Here is an 18,056-nt window from a genome sequence, read left to right as displayed (position 1 = left end):
AATGACACTTAGATATTTGACCTTGTAGTAAGATCATTGACTTGGTCATTCGATCGTTGACCTTTTAGTTAGATCGTTGACTTGGTAGTTAGATCGTTGACATGGTAATTAGATCTTTGGCCTGGTAGTTAGATCATTGAGCAGGTACAGTTAAAGTCGGAGGTTTACATACACCTTAGCCAAATACATTTGAACTCAGTTTTTCACCATTCCTGACATTAAATCCAAGTAAAATGTCCTGTCTTAGGTCAGTTAGGATCACCACTTTATTGTAAGAATGTAAAATGCCAGAATAATAGTAGAGAGAATGATGTATTTCAGCTTTTATTTCTTTCATCACATTCCCAGTGGGTCAGAAGTTAACATACACTCAATTAGTATTTGGTAGGATTGCCTTTAAATTGTTTAACTTGGGTCAAACGTTTTGGGTAGCCTTCCACAAGCTTCCCACAATAAGTTGAGTGAATTTTGGCCCATTCCTCCTGACAGAGCAGGTGTAACTGAGTCAAGTTTGTAGGCCTCCATGCTCACACACGCTTTTTCAGTTCTGCCCACAAATTTTCGATGGGATTGAGGTCAGGGCTTTGTGATGGCCACTCCAATACCTTGACTTTGTTGTCCTTAAGCCATTTTGCCACAACTTTGGAAGTATGCTTGTCCATTTGGAAGACCAATTTTCGACCAAGCTTTAACTTCCTGACTGATGTCTTGAGATGTTTCTTCAATATTTCCACATAATTTTCCTCCCTCATGATGCCATCTATTTTGTGAAGTGCACCAGTCCCTCCTTCAGCAAAGCACCTCCACAACATGATGCTGCCACCCCCGTGCTTCAAGGTTGGGATAGTGTTCGTCTTGCAAGCTTCCCCCTTTTTCCTCCAAACATAACGATGGTCATTATGGCCAAACAGTTCTATTTTTGTTTCATCAGACCAGTATGATCTTTGTCCCCATGTGCAGTTGCAAACAGTAGTCTGGCTTTTTTATGGCGGGTTTGGAGCAGTGACTTCTTCCTTGCTGATCGGCCATTCAGGTTATGTCGATATAGGATTCGTTTTACTGTGGATATAGATACTTTTGTACCTGCTTCCTCCAGCATCTTCACAAGGTCCTTTGCTGTTGTTCTGGGATTGATTTGCACTTTTCGCACCAAAGTACGTTCAACTCTAGGAGACAGAACGCGTCTCCTTCCTGAGCGGTATGATGGCTGCGTGGTCCCATGGTGTTTATACTTGCGTGCTATTGTTTGTACATATGAACGAGATACCTTCAGACATAGAAATTGCTCCCAAGGATGAACCAGACTTGTAGAGGTCTACAATTTTTATTCTGAGGTCTTGGCTGATTTCTTTTGATTTTCCCATGATGTCAAGCAAAGAGGCACTGAGTTTGAAGGTAGGCCTTGAAATACATCCACAGGTATACCTCCAATTGACTCAAATGATGTCAATTAGCCTATCAGAAGCTTCTAAAGCCATGACATAATTTTCTGGAATTTTCCAAGTTGTTTAAAGGCACAGTCAACTTATTGTATGTAAACTTGGAATTGTGATACAGTGATTTATAAGTGAAATAATCTGTCTGTAAACAATTGTTGGAAAAATGATCTGTGTCATGCACAAAGTAGATGTCCTAACCGACTTTCCAAAACTACAGTTTGTTAACACTTGTGGAGTGGTTGGAAATGAGTTTTAATGACTCCAACCTAAGTGTATGTAAACTTCCGACGATAATTTGACATGTGCTGTATCTTACTCTGCTTAAATAGGCTATTCTTATTCCCCTATTGAAGAGCATCGCTCTCTCTCTCTCTATGTCTCTCTCAATGTCTCTCTCTCTCTCTCTCTCTCTCCCTCTCTTTTTCTCGCTTTGTTTATGTGAGTATAGCACACACACAACCACACACTGACAAACACATACACCACACATACACACTGACACACACCACACACACACTGAGCTACTTTGACGTATTCTGACATTTAGTTGAAAGCAGTGTGTGCTTTCCCAGAGATGCTTGTAGGACAATAGGAGATTTACATTTCTCTACATAATCTTCAACAGGAAACTACAGCCTTTTTACCATCTCAGGAACTCAACATGGAGCGCTACACTTGGTTCTCTGTTCTTCAGTTCAACTGTCTTTGTTTTAGAAGAGCTACATCTCTACACAAGTTTAACCCTCCATGTTGTCTCATTTCGCTGAAAGCCTTGGGAATGCCTTCACTTCACCCCTGAACCCCTTCTGCTACCAACATCAATATGAGCCAGAAGACTATCGTTTCTTTCGTTTCTATTCTATCGTTCCTCTGTCTTTGTGTAGTGTGGGATTAAAACTATCTGCAGTGGTGTTTCAGAGCATCCTCCTCTCCTCTCCTCTCCTCCACCCATCTCCTCTCCGCTCCTCCACCCATCTCCTCTCCTCTCCTCCACCCATCTCCTCTCCGCTCCTCCACCCATCTCCTCTCCTCTCCTCCACCCATCTCCTCTCCTCTCCTCCCCCCATCTCCTCTCCTCTCCTCCACCCATCTCCTCTCCTCTCCTCCACCCATCTCCTCTCCTCTCCTCTACCCATCTCCTCTCTCCTCCTCCACCCATCTCCTCTCCTCTCCTCCATCCATCTCCTCTCCTCTCCTCCACCCATCTCCTCCACCCATCTCCTCTTTTCCTTCACAAAATACTTTTCTTTTAATCCAGATTCCACCCTGGTTCCTATGAATTATTAAACACACATCACTTTTTTTGCTTCACAGGGAGAGGGGGAATGTCACAAACACACACACACACACACACACACACACACACACACACACACACACACACACACACACACACACACACACACACACACACACACACACACACACACACACACACACACACACACACACACACACACACACGTGTATCTTTTGTATAATATCAAGGTTGACGGATAGAGGAAAACCCAAACCGGGGTTTCTGTTCTTTCCAACCAAATGGTCCCTTCTCTGACTGTCATTGTGAAAACATTTCAAGATTCAGGAACAGACGGTAACATCTGACACCTTTTGCCCCTCAGGAGACTGAAAATATTTGGCGTGGGTCCCCAGATCCTCAAAAATTTCTACAGCTGCACCATCGAGAGCATCCTGACCCGTTGCATCACCGCCTGGTTTGGCAACTGCTCTGCATCTAACCGCAAGGCGCTATAGAGGGTAGTGCGTAGGGCCCAGTACATCACTCAGGCTGAGCTTCCTGCCATCCAGGACCTCTATACTAGGCGATGTCAGAGGAAGGCCAAAAATATTGTCAAAGACTTCAGTCACCCAAGTCATTGACTGTTCCCTCTGCTTCCGCATGGGAAGCGGTACCGGAGCGCCAAGTCTAGGACCAAAAAGCTTCTAAGCTCCAAGTCACAAGACTGCTGAACAATTAATCAAATGGCCACCCGGACTATTTACATTGACCTCCCCCCCTTTGTTTTTACATTGCTGATACCCTTCCTACATGTACAAATTCCCTCTACTAACCGATACCCCCTGTATATTGCCTCGTTATTGTTATTTTATTGTGTTACTTTTTATAATTGTTTTACTTTAGTTTATTTGGTAAATATTTTCTTAACTCTATTTCTTGAACTGCATTGTTGGTTAAGGGCTTGTAAGTAAGCATTTCACAGTTGTATTTGGCTCATGTGACAAATAAAATTTGATTTGATAAAGAGTAGGAGCTTTGAAACACACACACTTACCTACACACACGCATGGAGATACATACACAAGTATACACACATACAAGCACGCACACACACACACATATGCACGTGCACACACATACACAAGTACACACATACACGCACGCACACACACACACATATGCACGTGCACACACACACACACACATACACCCCCTGTCATAATGAAAAAAGAGCTGTCCTTACGTTCTCCTGTGTTGTATTGGTGAGGGTCCAGTATTCCAGACACCTGCAGGGATCTGATGCAGGAGTCGACCAGCTCCAGTCCTGTGGTCAACTCATCCTCTATGTCCTTCTGGCCATCAGCTGGACAGGAAGCAGGAAACATGGGCAATAGGTTAGTCTGGGTAACAGTTGTGACACAACCACAACCTTATATTCTTAAGACATACAGTACCTTCAAAAGGTATTCAGACGCTTTGACTTTCTCCACATTTTGTTAGGTTACAGCCTTATTCTAAAATGTATTAAATCATTTTTGTCTCATCAATCTACACACAATACCCCGTAATGACATCACAATACCCCGTAATGACATCACAATACCCCGTAATGACATCACAATACCCCGTAATGACATCACAATACCCCGTAATGACATCACAATACCCCGTAATGACATCACAATACCCCGTAATGACAAAGAAAAAACAGGTTTTTAGAAATGTATTGTAATTTGTAAAACATAAAAAACGGAAATATCACATTTACGTAAGAATTCAGGCCCTTTTACTCAGTACTTTGTTGAACTACCTTTGGCAGCGATTACAGCTTCAAGTCTTCTTGGGTATGATACTACAAGCTTGGCACAGCTGTATTTGGGGAGTTTCTCCCATTCTTCTCTGCAGATCCTCTCAAGCTCTGTCAGGTTGGATGGGGAGCGTTGCTGCACAACTATTTTCTGATCTCTCCAGAGATGTTCGATCAGGTTCAAGTCCGGGCTCTGGCTGGGCAACTCAAGGACATTCAGAGACTTGTCCCGAAGCCACTCCTGCGTTGTCTTGGCTGTATGCTTAGGGTCGTTGTCTTGTTGGAAGCTAAACCTTCGCCCCAGTCTTATGCTCTGGAGCAGGTTTTCATTAAAGAGCTCTCTGTACTTTGCTCCATTCATCTTTGCCTCGATCCTGACTAGACTCCCAGTCTATGCTAATGAAAAACGTCCCCACAGCATGATGCTGCCACCACCATGCTTCACCATAGGGATGGTGCCAGGTTTTTTCCAGACGTGACGTTTGGCATTCAGGCCAAATAGTTCAATCTTGGTTTCATCAGACCAGATTGTTTCTCGTGGTCTAAGAGTCTTTAGGTGCCTTTTGACAAACTCCAAGTGGGCTGTCATGTGTCGTTTACTGAGGAGTGGCTTCCGTCTGGCCACTCTACCATAAAGGCCTGATTGGTGGAGTGCTGCAGAGATGGTTGTCCTTCTGGAAGGTTCTCCCAGCTTTTTATTTAACCTTTTTGTAACTAGGCAAGTCAGTTAAGAACAAATTCTTATTTACAATGACAGCCTACCAAAAGGCAAAATGCTTCCTGCAGGGACAACACTACACTACACTACACTACACTACACAAAGAGATACCTAAGACAATAACATAGCATGGTAGCCGCACATGACAACACAGCATGGTAGCAAATCAACATGATAACAACATGGTAGCAACACAACATAGCAGCAGCACAACATGGTAGCAGCACAACACACGGTACAAACATTATTGGGCACAGACAACAGCACAAAGGGCAAGAAGGTAGAGACAACAATACATCACACAAAGCAGCCACAACTATCAGTAAGAGTGTCCATGATTGAGTCTTTGAATAGAGTTCCACCACAGAGGAACTCTAGAGCTCTGTCAGAGTGACCATCGGGTTCTTGGTCAACTCTTCTCCCCCAATTGCTCAGTTTGGCCGGGTGGCCAGTTCTAGGAAAAGTCTTGGTGGTTCCAAACTTCTTCCATTTAAGAATGATGGAGGCCACTGTGCTCTTGGGGACCTTCAATGCTGCAAAATGTTTTGGTACCCTTCCCCAGATTTGTGCCTCGACACAATCCTGTCTCTTAGCTCTGTGGACAATTCAGTCGACCTCTTGGCTTGGTTTTTGCTCTGACATGCACTGTCAACTGTGGGACCTTATATAGACCTTATATAGACAGATGTGTGCCTTTCCAAATCATGTCCAATCAATTACATTTACCACAGGTGGACTCCAATCAAGTTGTAGAAACATCTCAAGGATGATCAACGGAAACAGGATGCACCTGAGCTCAATTTCGAGTATCATCCTAAATGATCTGAATACTTATGTAAATAAGGTATTTATGTTTTCAATTTGTAATAAATTTGCAAACATTTCTAAAAACCTGTTTTCGCCTTGTCATTATGGGGTATTGTGATGTCATTATGGGGTATTGTGATGTCATTATGGCGTATTGTGATGTCATTATGGGGTAGATTATGGGGTAGATTGATGAGGATTTTTATTTACTTAATTCATTTTAAAATAAGACTGTAAAGTAACAAAACTTTCCTAAGGCACTACTGTGGTTAGTGATTATAAATAAAAACATCTAATGAAAAATGTAGCATTTTACACTTACCTTGAGTGTTCCAGCGAAACTGCTCATCTACCGAACTGCAAGAAAACAAACACAAGATTTGAGGTTCTGAAAAGAAATGTATGATATGGAGTTGATCATACTGTAACATCATAGTTAATTGTTGTTATCCAAGATTGAAACTATTTACTGCATAACATCTGACGTCAAGTAAACAAACAAGCTGTAACAGTGGCGATCGGATATTCAGCACCATTGAAGCGGACAGCGAGGCAATAGGAATTTAGAAGTCCAGCCCGACAGAACAGTGGACAGCGACGGAATAGGATTATCAACGTCCAGCACCATAGAACTGTGACAGAATAGGAATTCTGCATTTCAGCACCACAGCACAGTGGACAGCAAGGCCTACGAGGAAGTAAGAAGTTTAGAAGCCTGGAAGGGAAAAGCTCTACTGCAAAACTCTGTTAGCTAGTCAGTTTTCAGCCAAATTGACTTTTCCAGCCAAACCTTAACATTTTCTGTCTCTCTCCCTATCTCTCTCTCTCTCTATCTATCTCTCTCTCTCACTGTCTCTCTCCCTATCTCTCTCTCTCTGACTCTCTCCCTATCTCTCTCTCTCCCTATCTCTCTCTCTCTCTCTCTCTCTCTCTCTCTCTCTCTCTCTGTCTCTCTGTCTCTCTGTCTCTCTGTCTCTCTGTCTCCCTATCACTTTCTCTCAGTCTCTGTCTGTCTCTCTGTCTCGGTCTCTGTCTGTCTCTCTGTCTCGGTCTCTCTCTCTGTCTTTCTCCCTATCACTTTCTCTCAGTCTCTCTCTCTTTTAGAAACACTATAGCATACTATGCAGAAACACACCATGAGTGTGTGTGTCTGTGTGTGTGTGTCTGCCCGTGCGTTTGTCCGTGCATGTGTGGGCATGTGTGTGTGCATGTATGTTTGTGTGTGTTTTTAATGAGCCCCAGGAGTGGAGTGTTCACTGACTCAAGGGGAGCTCCCCTCATAGGCTGTCTAGGTGATTATATAGACCAAACCAGTGTGTGTGTGTGTATGCACCAAGGCCTTGCCCCTAAATGCACTGCAGTATAACTTTTCTAGTGTAAAATAGATGGAGGACATTGCAGAGGGAGAGATGGAGAGAGAAGTAGAGATAGGTAGAGAGAGGGAGAGATGGAGAGAGGTAGAGATAGGTAGAGAGAGGGAGAGAGAGGGAAGGAGATATGGAGCGAGGTAGAGAGGGAGAGATGGAGAGAGTTAAAGAGATGTAGAGATAGGTAGAGAGAGGGAAGGAGAGATGGAGAGAGGTAGAGAGAAGTAGAGATAGGTAGAGAGAGGAAGAGAAAGGGAGAGAGAGAGACAGAGAGAGAGGTCCTGTTGTCCCGCTGGTCCAGACAACAGGACAGGACAGTCTGTATTCTGGTCCTTAAACAACCTCTGGTCCAGACAACAGGACAGGACAGTCTGTATTCTAGTCCATAAACAACCTCTGGTCCAGATAACAGGACAGGACAGTCTGTATTCTAGTCCTTAAACAACTGCTGGTCCAGACAACAGGACAGGACAGTCTGTATTCTAGTCCATAAACAACCTCTGGTCCAGACAACAGGACAGGACAGTCTGTATTCTGGTCCATAAACTACCTCTGGTCCAGACAACAGGACAGGACAGTCTGTATTCTAGTCCATAAACAAACTCTGGTCCAGACAACAGGACAGGACAGTCTGTATTCTAGTCCTTAAACAAACTCTGGTCCAGACAACAGGACAGGACAGTCTGTATTCTAGTCCATAAACAACCTCTGGTCCAGACAACAGGACAGGACAGTCTGTATTCTGGTCCTTAAACAACCTCTGGTCCAGACAACAGGACATGACAGTCTGTATTCTAGTCCATAAACAACCTCTGGTCCAGACAACAGGAAAGGACAGTCTGTATTCTGGTCCTTAAACAACCTCTGGTCCAGACAACAGGACAGGACAGTCTGTATTCTAGTCCATAAACAACCTCTGGTCCATACAACAGGACAGGACAGTCTGTATTCTGGTCCTTAAACAACCTCTGGTCCAGACAACAGGACAGGACAGTCTGTATTCTAGTCCATAAACAACCTCTGGTCCAGACAACAGGACATGACAGTCTGTATTCTGGTCCTTAAACAACCTCTGGTCCAGACAACAGGACAGGACAGTCTGTATTCTAGTCCATAAACAACCTCTGGTCCAGACAACAGGACATGACAGTCTGTATTCTGGTCCTTAAACAACTTCTGGTCCAGACAACAGGACAGGACAGTCTGTATTCTGGTCCTTAAACAACCTCTGGTCCATACAACAGGACAGGACAGTCTGTATTCTGGTCCTTAAACAACCTCTGGTCCAGACAACAGGACAGGACAGTCTGTATTCTAGTCCATAAACAACCTCTGGTCCAGACAACAGGACAGGACAGTCTGTATTCTAGTCCATAAACAACCTCTGGTCCAGACAACAGGACAGGACAGTCTGTATTCTGGTCCTTAAACAACCTCTGGTCCAGACAACAGGACAGGACAGTCTGTATTCTAGTCCATAAACAACCTCTGGTCCAGACAACAGGACAGGACAGTCTGTATTCTGGTCCTTAAACAACCTCTGGTCCAGACAACAGGAAAGGACAGTCTGTATTCTAGTCCATAAACAACCTCTGGTCCAGACAACAGGACAGGACAGTCTGTATTCTGGTCCTTAAACAACCTCTGGTCCAGACAACAGGACAGGACAGTCTGTATTCTAGTCCATAAACAACCTCTGGTCCAGAGAACAGACAAGTTAACCACACACAGCTATCTCCCCAGTTTAAAAAAAGCAGCTGGCTGGTCACAGTAAATAAGTTACTGGTCCTCCACAGGGACATATTACTCGAATAGAGTTTCATGCTGTCTCAGAAATGCCTTTAAATTCTCCCAGCTTGTAGTCCCCTTTAAGATAACACATTAAATAGACCGTTCACAATGGCTATGGCAGTCACGAGTCATCACACACACACACACACACACACACACACACACACACACACACACACACAATCATTCCAATCAGCAGTGCCATCTCTGCATTTAGGGTTGATTTAAGAGTGTCCAACTATGGGTACACTGCTGAGTAATTGAGGATTTACTTACAAGTGATGCCCATCTGGTGTGCTAAGTTTGATATTGATGGTATGATGACTAAACCTGCGTGAAAGCTCCATTCCTATGGATACACATGCTCTTCCTGATTCTTGTCACAGCAACATGCCCTGTTCCAGCTCGTCACGGTAACGACAGCGTGTCAATCACAGGAGGAGTGGGTTATGTGCAGTGTGTGTGTGTGTGTGTGTGTGTGTGTGTGTGTGTGTGTGTGTGTGTGTGTGTGTGTGTGTGTGTGTGTGTGTGTGTGTGTGTGTGTGTGTGTGTGTGTGTGTGTGTGTGTGTGTGTGTTTTTGGGCTATAGCGAAGTTAGGGGGCAAGACTATGTGAATGAAGATGCCAAACTACTGACACACAGCTCAGACACCCCTGCATACCCCACAAGACATGCCACAAGAGGTCTGTTAAACTACTGGCACATAGCTCAGACACCCCTGCATACCCCACAAGACATGCCACAAGAGGTCTGTTTAAACTACTGGCACATAGCTCAGACACCAATGCATACCCCACAAGACATGCCACAAGAGGTATGTTAAACTACTGACACACAGCTCAGACACACCTGCATACCCCACAAGACATGCCACAAGAGGTCTCTTCACAGTCCCCAAGTCTTGAACAGACGATGGGAGGCACACAGTACTACATAGAGCCATGACTACATGGAACTCTATTCCACATGAAGTAACTGTGATGCAAGCAGTAAAATTAGATTTTAAAACAGACAAAAAAACACCTTATGGAACAACGGGGAATGTGAAGCAACACAAACATAGGCACAGACACATGCATACACACACACACACGATAACATACGCACTATACACACACACATGGATTTAGTGTTGTAGATATGTGGTAGTGGTGGAGTAGGGGCCTGAGGGCACACAGTGTGTTGTGAAATCTGTCAATGTATTGTACTGTTTTTAAAATGGTATAAACTGCCTTAATTTTGCTGGACCCCAGAAAGAGTAGCTGCTGCTTTGGCAGCAGTTAATGGGGATCCATAATGAATACAAATACAAACTCCTGGGTAGACAGAGAGACTTTTTGTTATTGCCATTTATTGGTTTGTCGATTTGTGTGTGTACTGTATGGGTGTATTTGCTGATGATTACATTATGAAACAAACCTGTTAGTTCGTTTTAGTTCCGCCACGTTGGTGCTAAAACATCTGTTTCCACTAGCTAAATTACCATGCTATTATCTTTACTGTTAATGATATTAAAACTCCCTGCTCTTTTACAGCCGATGCATATACTGACAGGACACCTCTATGCATAATACACCACGGACGGATTATGTGACATAATGAAACATTGTGTTTCAGACACTTTGGCCATGAAATGTTATGATGGTATCTGATATAAAGAAAATATATGATGCTAAATACTACTGTCTAAAGACTACAGGTAGACCACAGTAGACTGGGATTAGAAGTGGACATACACTGACCAATAAAGGATTATATGTTAGGGTTTCATTAAAACTAATGGAAATTATAATTTGGTATTTTGGTGGGATTGTGGGGATTTACGCTGCTCTGCTGTACACAGACTGGGATTGACACAGATTATAGAGACAAACACAGCTGGTTATTCCCACTGAGTTTACAGTTAGGATGGCTCAACCAGTTTAGGATGGCTCAACCAGTTTAGGATGGCTCAACCATTTTACATGGCTCAACCAGTTTAGGATGGCTCAACCAGTTTAGGATGGCTCAACCAGTTAGGATGGCTCAACCAGTTTAGGATGGCTCAACCAGTTAGGATGGCTCAACCAGTTAGGATGGCTCAACCAGTTAGGATGGCTCAACCAGTTAGGATGGCTCAACCAGTTAGGATGGCTCAACCAGTTTAGGATGGCTCAACCAGTTTAGGATGGCTCAACCAGGTTAGGATGGCTCAACCAGTTTAGGATGGCTCAACCAGTTAGGATGGCTCAACCAGTTAGGATGGCTCAACCAGTTAGGATGGCTCAACCAGTTAGGATGGCTCAACCAGTTTAGAATGGCTCAACCAGGTTAGGATGGCTCAACCAGTGTGTGTGTTGGGTCCACTAATTCATGCATGGGTTGACCTGCAGTTAACCCCTTCTCGAACAATGGTGTCTCACACACACACACACACACACACACACACACACACACACACACACACACACACACACACACACACACACACACACACACACACACACACACACACACACATTTATGCACACACACACACACACACACACACACACACACACACACACACACACACACATACACATGTATGCACAAACACACACACACACATACACACACACACACACACATACACATTTATGCACAAACACACACACACACACACAAACACACAAAGACACACACACATACACATTTATGCACAAACACACAAACACACACACACACACACACATACACATTTATGCACAAACACACAAACACACACACACACATACACATACACATTTATGCACAAACACACAAAGACAGACACACACACACATTTATGCACAAACACACAAAGACACACACACATACACATTTATGCACAAACACACAAAGACACACACACATACACATTTATGCACAAACACACAAAGACACACACACATACACATTTATGCACAAACACACAAAGACACACACACATACACATTTATGCACAAACACACAAAGACACACACACATTCACATAAACAATTCAAATCCCTTTGCAAATCAATTGAGTGATTAAATGATATATATGAATGACGATTAGAGACAGAAATGATGGATTATGTTCATGAGATACAATTAACGTGTCGGTTCGAGAGAAAAAAACACAGATTACTGAGGAAACAAAAGACAAAGATGAAAGAAGATGTCTGTAACAACACACACATACACCCACACATACATGCACACACTGGAAACTATGTGTATGTGGAGTGTGATCTAAATAGACAGACAGTATGGGGTTTAGGTTTAGTTAACTGGTATGAGCTGCTCCCGCTCTGGTCTTCACTATACATCACCCTGATCCACACACACACACACACACACACACACACACACACACACACACACACACACACACACACACACACACACACACACACACACACACACACACACACACACACACACACACAGTCTTGTATAGCTAAACCTGTGGGGACACACAATTCAGTCCCATTCAAAATCCTATTTTCCCTAACCCCTAAATCTTTACCCTAACCTTAACCATAACCCTAATTCTAACCTTAACCCCAGTTGGTCAAATCTTTGTTTGTTTACTATTGGCCATTCAGACTATTTTTGTTTACTAATAGTTAAACACGTCCACACACAAACGTGTTTGCATGATGCTAGGGCTACCTGTTAGTGATAGTTGGTCTATGTAAATCAGTAATTTTTAGAGCCTGGCTAAGGGTACAGCACGTAGCTTAATTAGCATGTAGCCTTGGAGCCATGCCAACGTTTCCCAAACTCGGCCTGGGAAGCACAAGGAGTGCACATTTAGTTTTTCCCTTGTATTTCACAGCTAATGATGCGTGATGAGTTGATTATTTCAATCAGCTGTGTAGTGCTGGGCCAAAACCCAAACCCAAGACATAGAATGTTCTCTCTACTACCGCACGGCAAGCGGTACCAGAGCGCCAAGTCTAAGACCAAAAGGCTCCTTAACAGCTTCGACCCTCAAGCCATAAGACTACTGAACAACTATTCAAATGGCCATCCAGACTATTTACATTGACCCCCCCCCCACCGCCGCTGATGTTACTCAATGTTTATTATATGTGCATAGTCACTTTTCAGATTACCTCAACTAACCTGTTCCCTGCACATTGACTCGGTACCGGTACCCCCTGTATATATCCTCCACATTGACTCGGTACCGGTACCCCCTGTATATAGCCTCCACATTGACTCGGTACCGGTACCCCCTGTATATAGCCTCCACATTGACTCGGTACCGGTACCCCCTGTATATAGCCTCGTTGTTGTTATGTCATTTTCTTGTGTTACTTTTTGACAGATTCCCAAAAAATATACATTTAGTTTATTTAGTAAATATTTTCTTATCTCTATTTCTTCAACTGCATTGTTGGTTAAGGGCTTGTAAGTAAGCATTTCACGGTAAGGTCTACAGCTGTTGTATTGGTGTCATGCCTTGACCGTAGAGATCCTTATTATTCTCTATATTTGGTTAGTTCAGGGTGTGACTCGGCTGGGAAAGTCTATGTTTTCTATTTCTTTGTTTTTGGCCGAGTGTGGTTCCCAATCAGAGGCAGCTGTCTATCGTTGTCTCTGATTAGGGATCATATATAAGTTGTCATTTTCCTTTTTGGTTTTGTGGGATCTTGTTTCCTGTTTAGTGTCTGTGCCTAACAGAACTGTTCACTTTCGTTTTTTGTTGTTGTTGTTATTTTGTTTTGGTGTCATCAATAAAAAGACGATGTACGCCTACCACGCTGCGCCTTGGTCCACTCTTCTTTCTACAAATGAGAGCCGTTACAATTCGGCGCATATGACAAATAAAATGTGATTGGATTTGTAGCTGAGAAACGCTGGCATATACAAAGCCTTCAGCAGCGTATCATTCCATGAAGTTGTCTTCTCCCCTCTGCACTAGTTTATTCCACTATGCATCTCGCTTTCTAGGGCATGCACTTGTCCCCAGTCCTCGAGTATCCCGAACAGTACAATTTTTTTGTAGCCCTGGACATCCCTGATGTGTGTCCTTAACGCATCACTAAGCTAAGGATCCTGGGACTAAACACCTCCCTCTGCAACTGGATCCTGGACTTCCTGACATGCTGCCCCCAGGTGGTGAGGGTAGGTAGCAACACATATGCCACGCTGATCCTCAACACTGGAGCTCCCCAGGGGTGCGTGCTGAGCTCCCTCCTGTACTCCCTGTTCACCCACGACTGCATGGCCAGGCACGACTCCAACACCATCATTAAGTTTGCAGACGACACAACAGTGGTAGGCCTGATCACCGACAACGACGAGACAGCCTATAGGGAGGATGTCAGAGAGCTGGCCGAGTGGTGCCAGAATAACAACCTATCCCTCAACGTAGCCAAGACTAAGGAGATGATTGTGGACTACAGGAAAAGGAGGACCGAGCACCCATTCTCATCAACGGGGCTGTAGTGTAGCAGGTTGAGAGCTTCAAGTTCCTTGGTGTCCACATGAACAACAAACTAGAATGGTCCAAACATACCAAGACAGTCGTGAAGAGGGCACGACAAAGCCTATTCCCCCTGAAGAAACAAAAAATATTTGACATGGGTCCTGAGATCCACAAAAGGTTCTACAGCTGCAACATCGAGAGCATCCTGACTGGTTGTATCACTGCCTGGAACGGCAATTGCTCGGCCTCTGACTGCAAGGCACTACAGACGGTAGTGCGTACGGCCCAGTACATCACTGGGGCTAAGCTGCCTGCCATCCAGGACCTCTACACCAGGCGGTGTCAGAGGAAGGCCATAAAAGTTGTCAAAGACCCCCAGCCACCCCAGTCATAGACTGTTCTCTCTACTACCGCATGGCAAGCGGTACCGGAATGCCAAGTCTAGGACAAAAAGGCTTCTCAACAGTTTTTACCCCCAAGCCATAAGACTCCTGAACAGGTAATCAAATGGCTACCCAGACTATTTGCATTGTGTGCCCCCCCCCCCCAACCCCTCTCTTTACACTGCTGCTATTCTCTGTTTATCATATATGCATAGTCACTATACATTCATGTACATACTACCTCAATTGGGCCGACCAACCAGTGCACCCGCACATTGGCTAACCGAGCTATCTGCATTGTGTCCCACCCACCACCCGCCAACCCCTCTTTTACGCTACTGCTGCTCTCTGTTCATCATATATGCATAGTCACTTTAACCATATCTACATGTACATATGACCTCAATCAGCCTGACTAACCGGTGTCTGTATGTAGCCTCGCTACTTTTATAGCCTCGCTACTGTATATAGCCTCGCTACTGTATATAGCCTGTCTTTTTACTGTTGTTTTATTTCTTTACTTACCTATATTTCACCTAATACTTTTTTTGCACTATTGGTTAGAACCTGTAAGTAAGCATTTCACTGTAAGGTCTACACATGTTGTATTCTGCGCACGTGACAAATACATTTGATTTGATTTGATTACCTTTGTCAACTAATCATCATGCCCTCAATGAGTTGAATCAGATGTGCTTGTCCAGGGCTGTTGGGGTTGTTCGAGGACTGGAGTTGGGAAACACTGTTCTAGGGTACTGGGAGGAAGTACACCTGTCTAACATTCATTATCATAGAACAGTATCACACCTTAGACAACATTACCAAGCTGACCTAAACTCTTACTGTCAATTTAAGAAATGAAAGGCCCTCACCAGTGGGCAATTCCAGCCATATTTCAATGTAATTCCTGTCCTACAGCGGAAACCAAATGGATAGGCGAACCAGATGGATATGGGGAACCAGATGGACAGGGCGAACCAGATGGATATGGGGAACCAGATGGACAGGGGAAACCAGATGGACAGGGGAAACCAGATGGATATGGGGAACCAGATGGACAGGGGAACCAGATGGACAGGGGAAACCAGATGGATAGGGGAACCAGATGGACAGGGGAAACCAGATGGATATGGGGAACCAGATGGACAGGGGAAACCAGATGGATATGGGGAACCAGATGGACAGGGGAAACCAGATGGATATGGGGAACCAGATGGACAGGGGAAACCAGATGGACAGGGGGAACCAGATGGATATGGGAAACCAGATGGACAGGGGAAACCAGATGGATAGAGGAAACCAGATGGATATGGGAAACCAGATGGACAGGGGAAACCAGATGGATAGAGGAAACCAGATGGATCCGGGAAACCATTATCTTTGAATGCCATCTATTGTTATCTCCAAAGTTGTGGCATTTTCCAAAATTGCAGCTATGCAGAAAGAATAACATGAATCTCCGGTAATATGGATTGCCTAGCTATTGAACGGTTTAGTAATATGAATAGCCTAGCTATTGAACGGTTTGGTAATATGGATAGCCTAGCTATTGAATGGTTTGGTAATATGGATAGCCTAGCCATTGAACTGTTTGGTAATATGGATAGCCTAGTGAAACGACTCCGCTCATAATGCATGCCGCAAATGACATGTAACAACACCTTGAGAGCATCCGACACAAAACAAAACACCAATAGAAATGTAACAACCGCACAAAATATTTTCATTATTGGATAGAGACTTGTGATTCAATCAAAGCAGTCAGCATGGTCAACACCATTCATTTTGGAGTGACGGGCAATCATAACACACTAAATTGTACCATATATAAAATATATATTTTTATATATATTTTTAATGCAAACTAGCTCAAGAATAATTGAAACTTGAAAAATGATCCAATGAAATATGATAATTTGCTGGTTTAAAAGACGAGGTGCAAAAATATGGCTCAGGCGGCCAAGTGCAGGCTACGGCGAAAATCTCTCCGTCTCAGACTGTAGCGATCTTCGTCTGGAGAAAGAGAGGAGGACCAAAGCGCAGCATGGTAAGTGTTCATGATGAATATTTAATAGAACAAACTGAACACTGAGATACAAAACAATAAATTGAACGAACGAAAACCGAAACAGCTCCGTGTGGAACACACAGACACGGAAGACAACCACCCACCAAACCCAGGTGAAAAAAGGCTACCTAAGTATGATTCTCAATCAGAGACAACTAACGACACCTGCCTCTGATTGAGAATCATACCAGGCCAAACGAAAAAAAACAACATAGAAACACAAACCTAGATAACCCACCCAACTCCCGCCCTGACCATACTAAAACAAAGAAATAACAAAATAACTAAGGTCAGAACGTGACACAGACAAAGATGTTTTATTAAACACTGTTACTCAGCTCAGTCGCGACTCGCGAAGAGGAAGAACTTTGGAGGTGGGTGGTAACATTAAAATTAAACCCAGTCCTGAAAAGGAATGTAGTGTTAAGAGCATTAGCCCATCATAGGGTACACACACAGCATTGCCACTGAAAAGTTGCCACTTCGGATTTCCCACTTCAAACCCAAATACATCATACTTTGACAAAAACAACTACTTAAACTACTTCTCTCTCTTCCTCTTAAAACAACTACTTAAATCCTTGTGCAACATCATGGTTAAGCTATGGTCATTGTCTTTCAGCTGAAAAAAAGGGAATTTCCGCTCTAGTGGGCATTTAAAGCAAAATCTCAAGGATCTAGCCGAGCTAGATCCACACACACAGCCTCTCTCTCACACACACACACACACACACACACAAACACAGCCAATGAAAACTTTAGCTCATGTTTCTTTAACTTTGTTTCTGGTCTAATGCCTCGTTAGCCGCAGATCATCTGGACTAGGTATACAGCCAGCCCATCTGTCCGTCTGTCTGGGAATATCTGTCTGTCAGGCTAGCTAGCTGGCTGGCTCTACAGCAGTTTAACTGTTCTGCTCAGCCTGCAGCCAAACTGTGGTTATAATCTAGATGATTTTATAGTATCAACCTTCCTAACCTCATAAACAGATCCGCACAGCAGTCACTCCTCT

At 43.8% G+C, this 18,056-nt stretch overlaps 1 protein-coding gene across 1 annotated transcript in view; it reads right to left on the bottom strand.

Annotated features, from left to right (window-relative positions):
• Nucleotides 1-18,056, bottom strand: part of LOC139531541 (catenin delta-2-like) — a 571,014-nt gene that overhangs the window by 342,924 nt on the left and 210,034 nt on the right. Inside the window, exons 4-5 of the mRNA XM_071328059.1 lie at nt 6,335-6,369; nt 3,923-4,042 (exon numbers count right to left, since the gene is read on the bottom strand). Coding sequence (XP_071184160.1) covers nt 3,923-4,042; nt 6,335-6,369 — 155 coding nt within the window. The remainder of the gene's footprint in view (nt 1-3,922; nt 4,043-6,334; nt 6,370-18,056) is intronic.

This window comes from Salvelinus alpinus, chromosome 10 (assembly GCF_045679555.1).
Source record: "Salvelinus alpinus chromosome 10, SLU_Salpinus.1, whole genome shotgun sequence".
NCBI classification, from domain to species: domain Eukaryota; kingdom Metazoa; phylum Chordata; class Actinopteri; order Salmoniformes; family Salmonidae; genus Salvelinus; species Salvelinus alpinus.
This window is presented reverse-complemented; position numbering and strand designations above follow the sequence as displayed.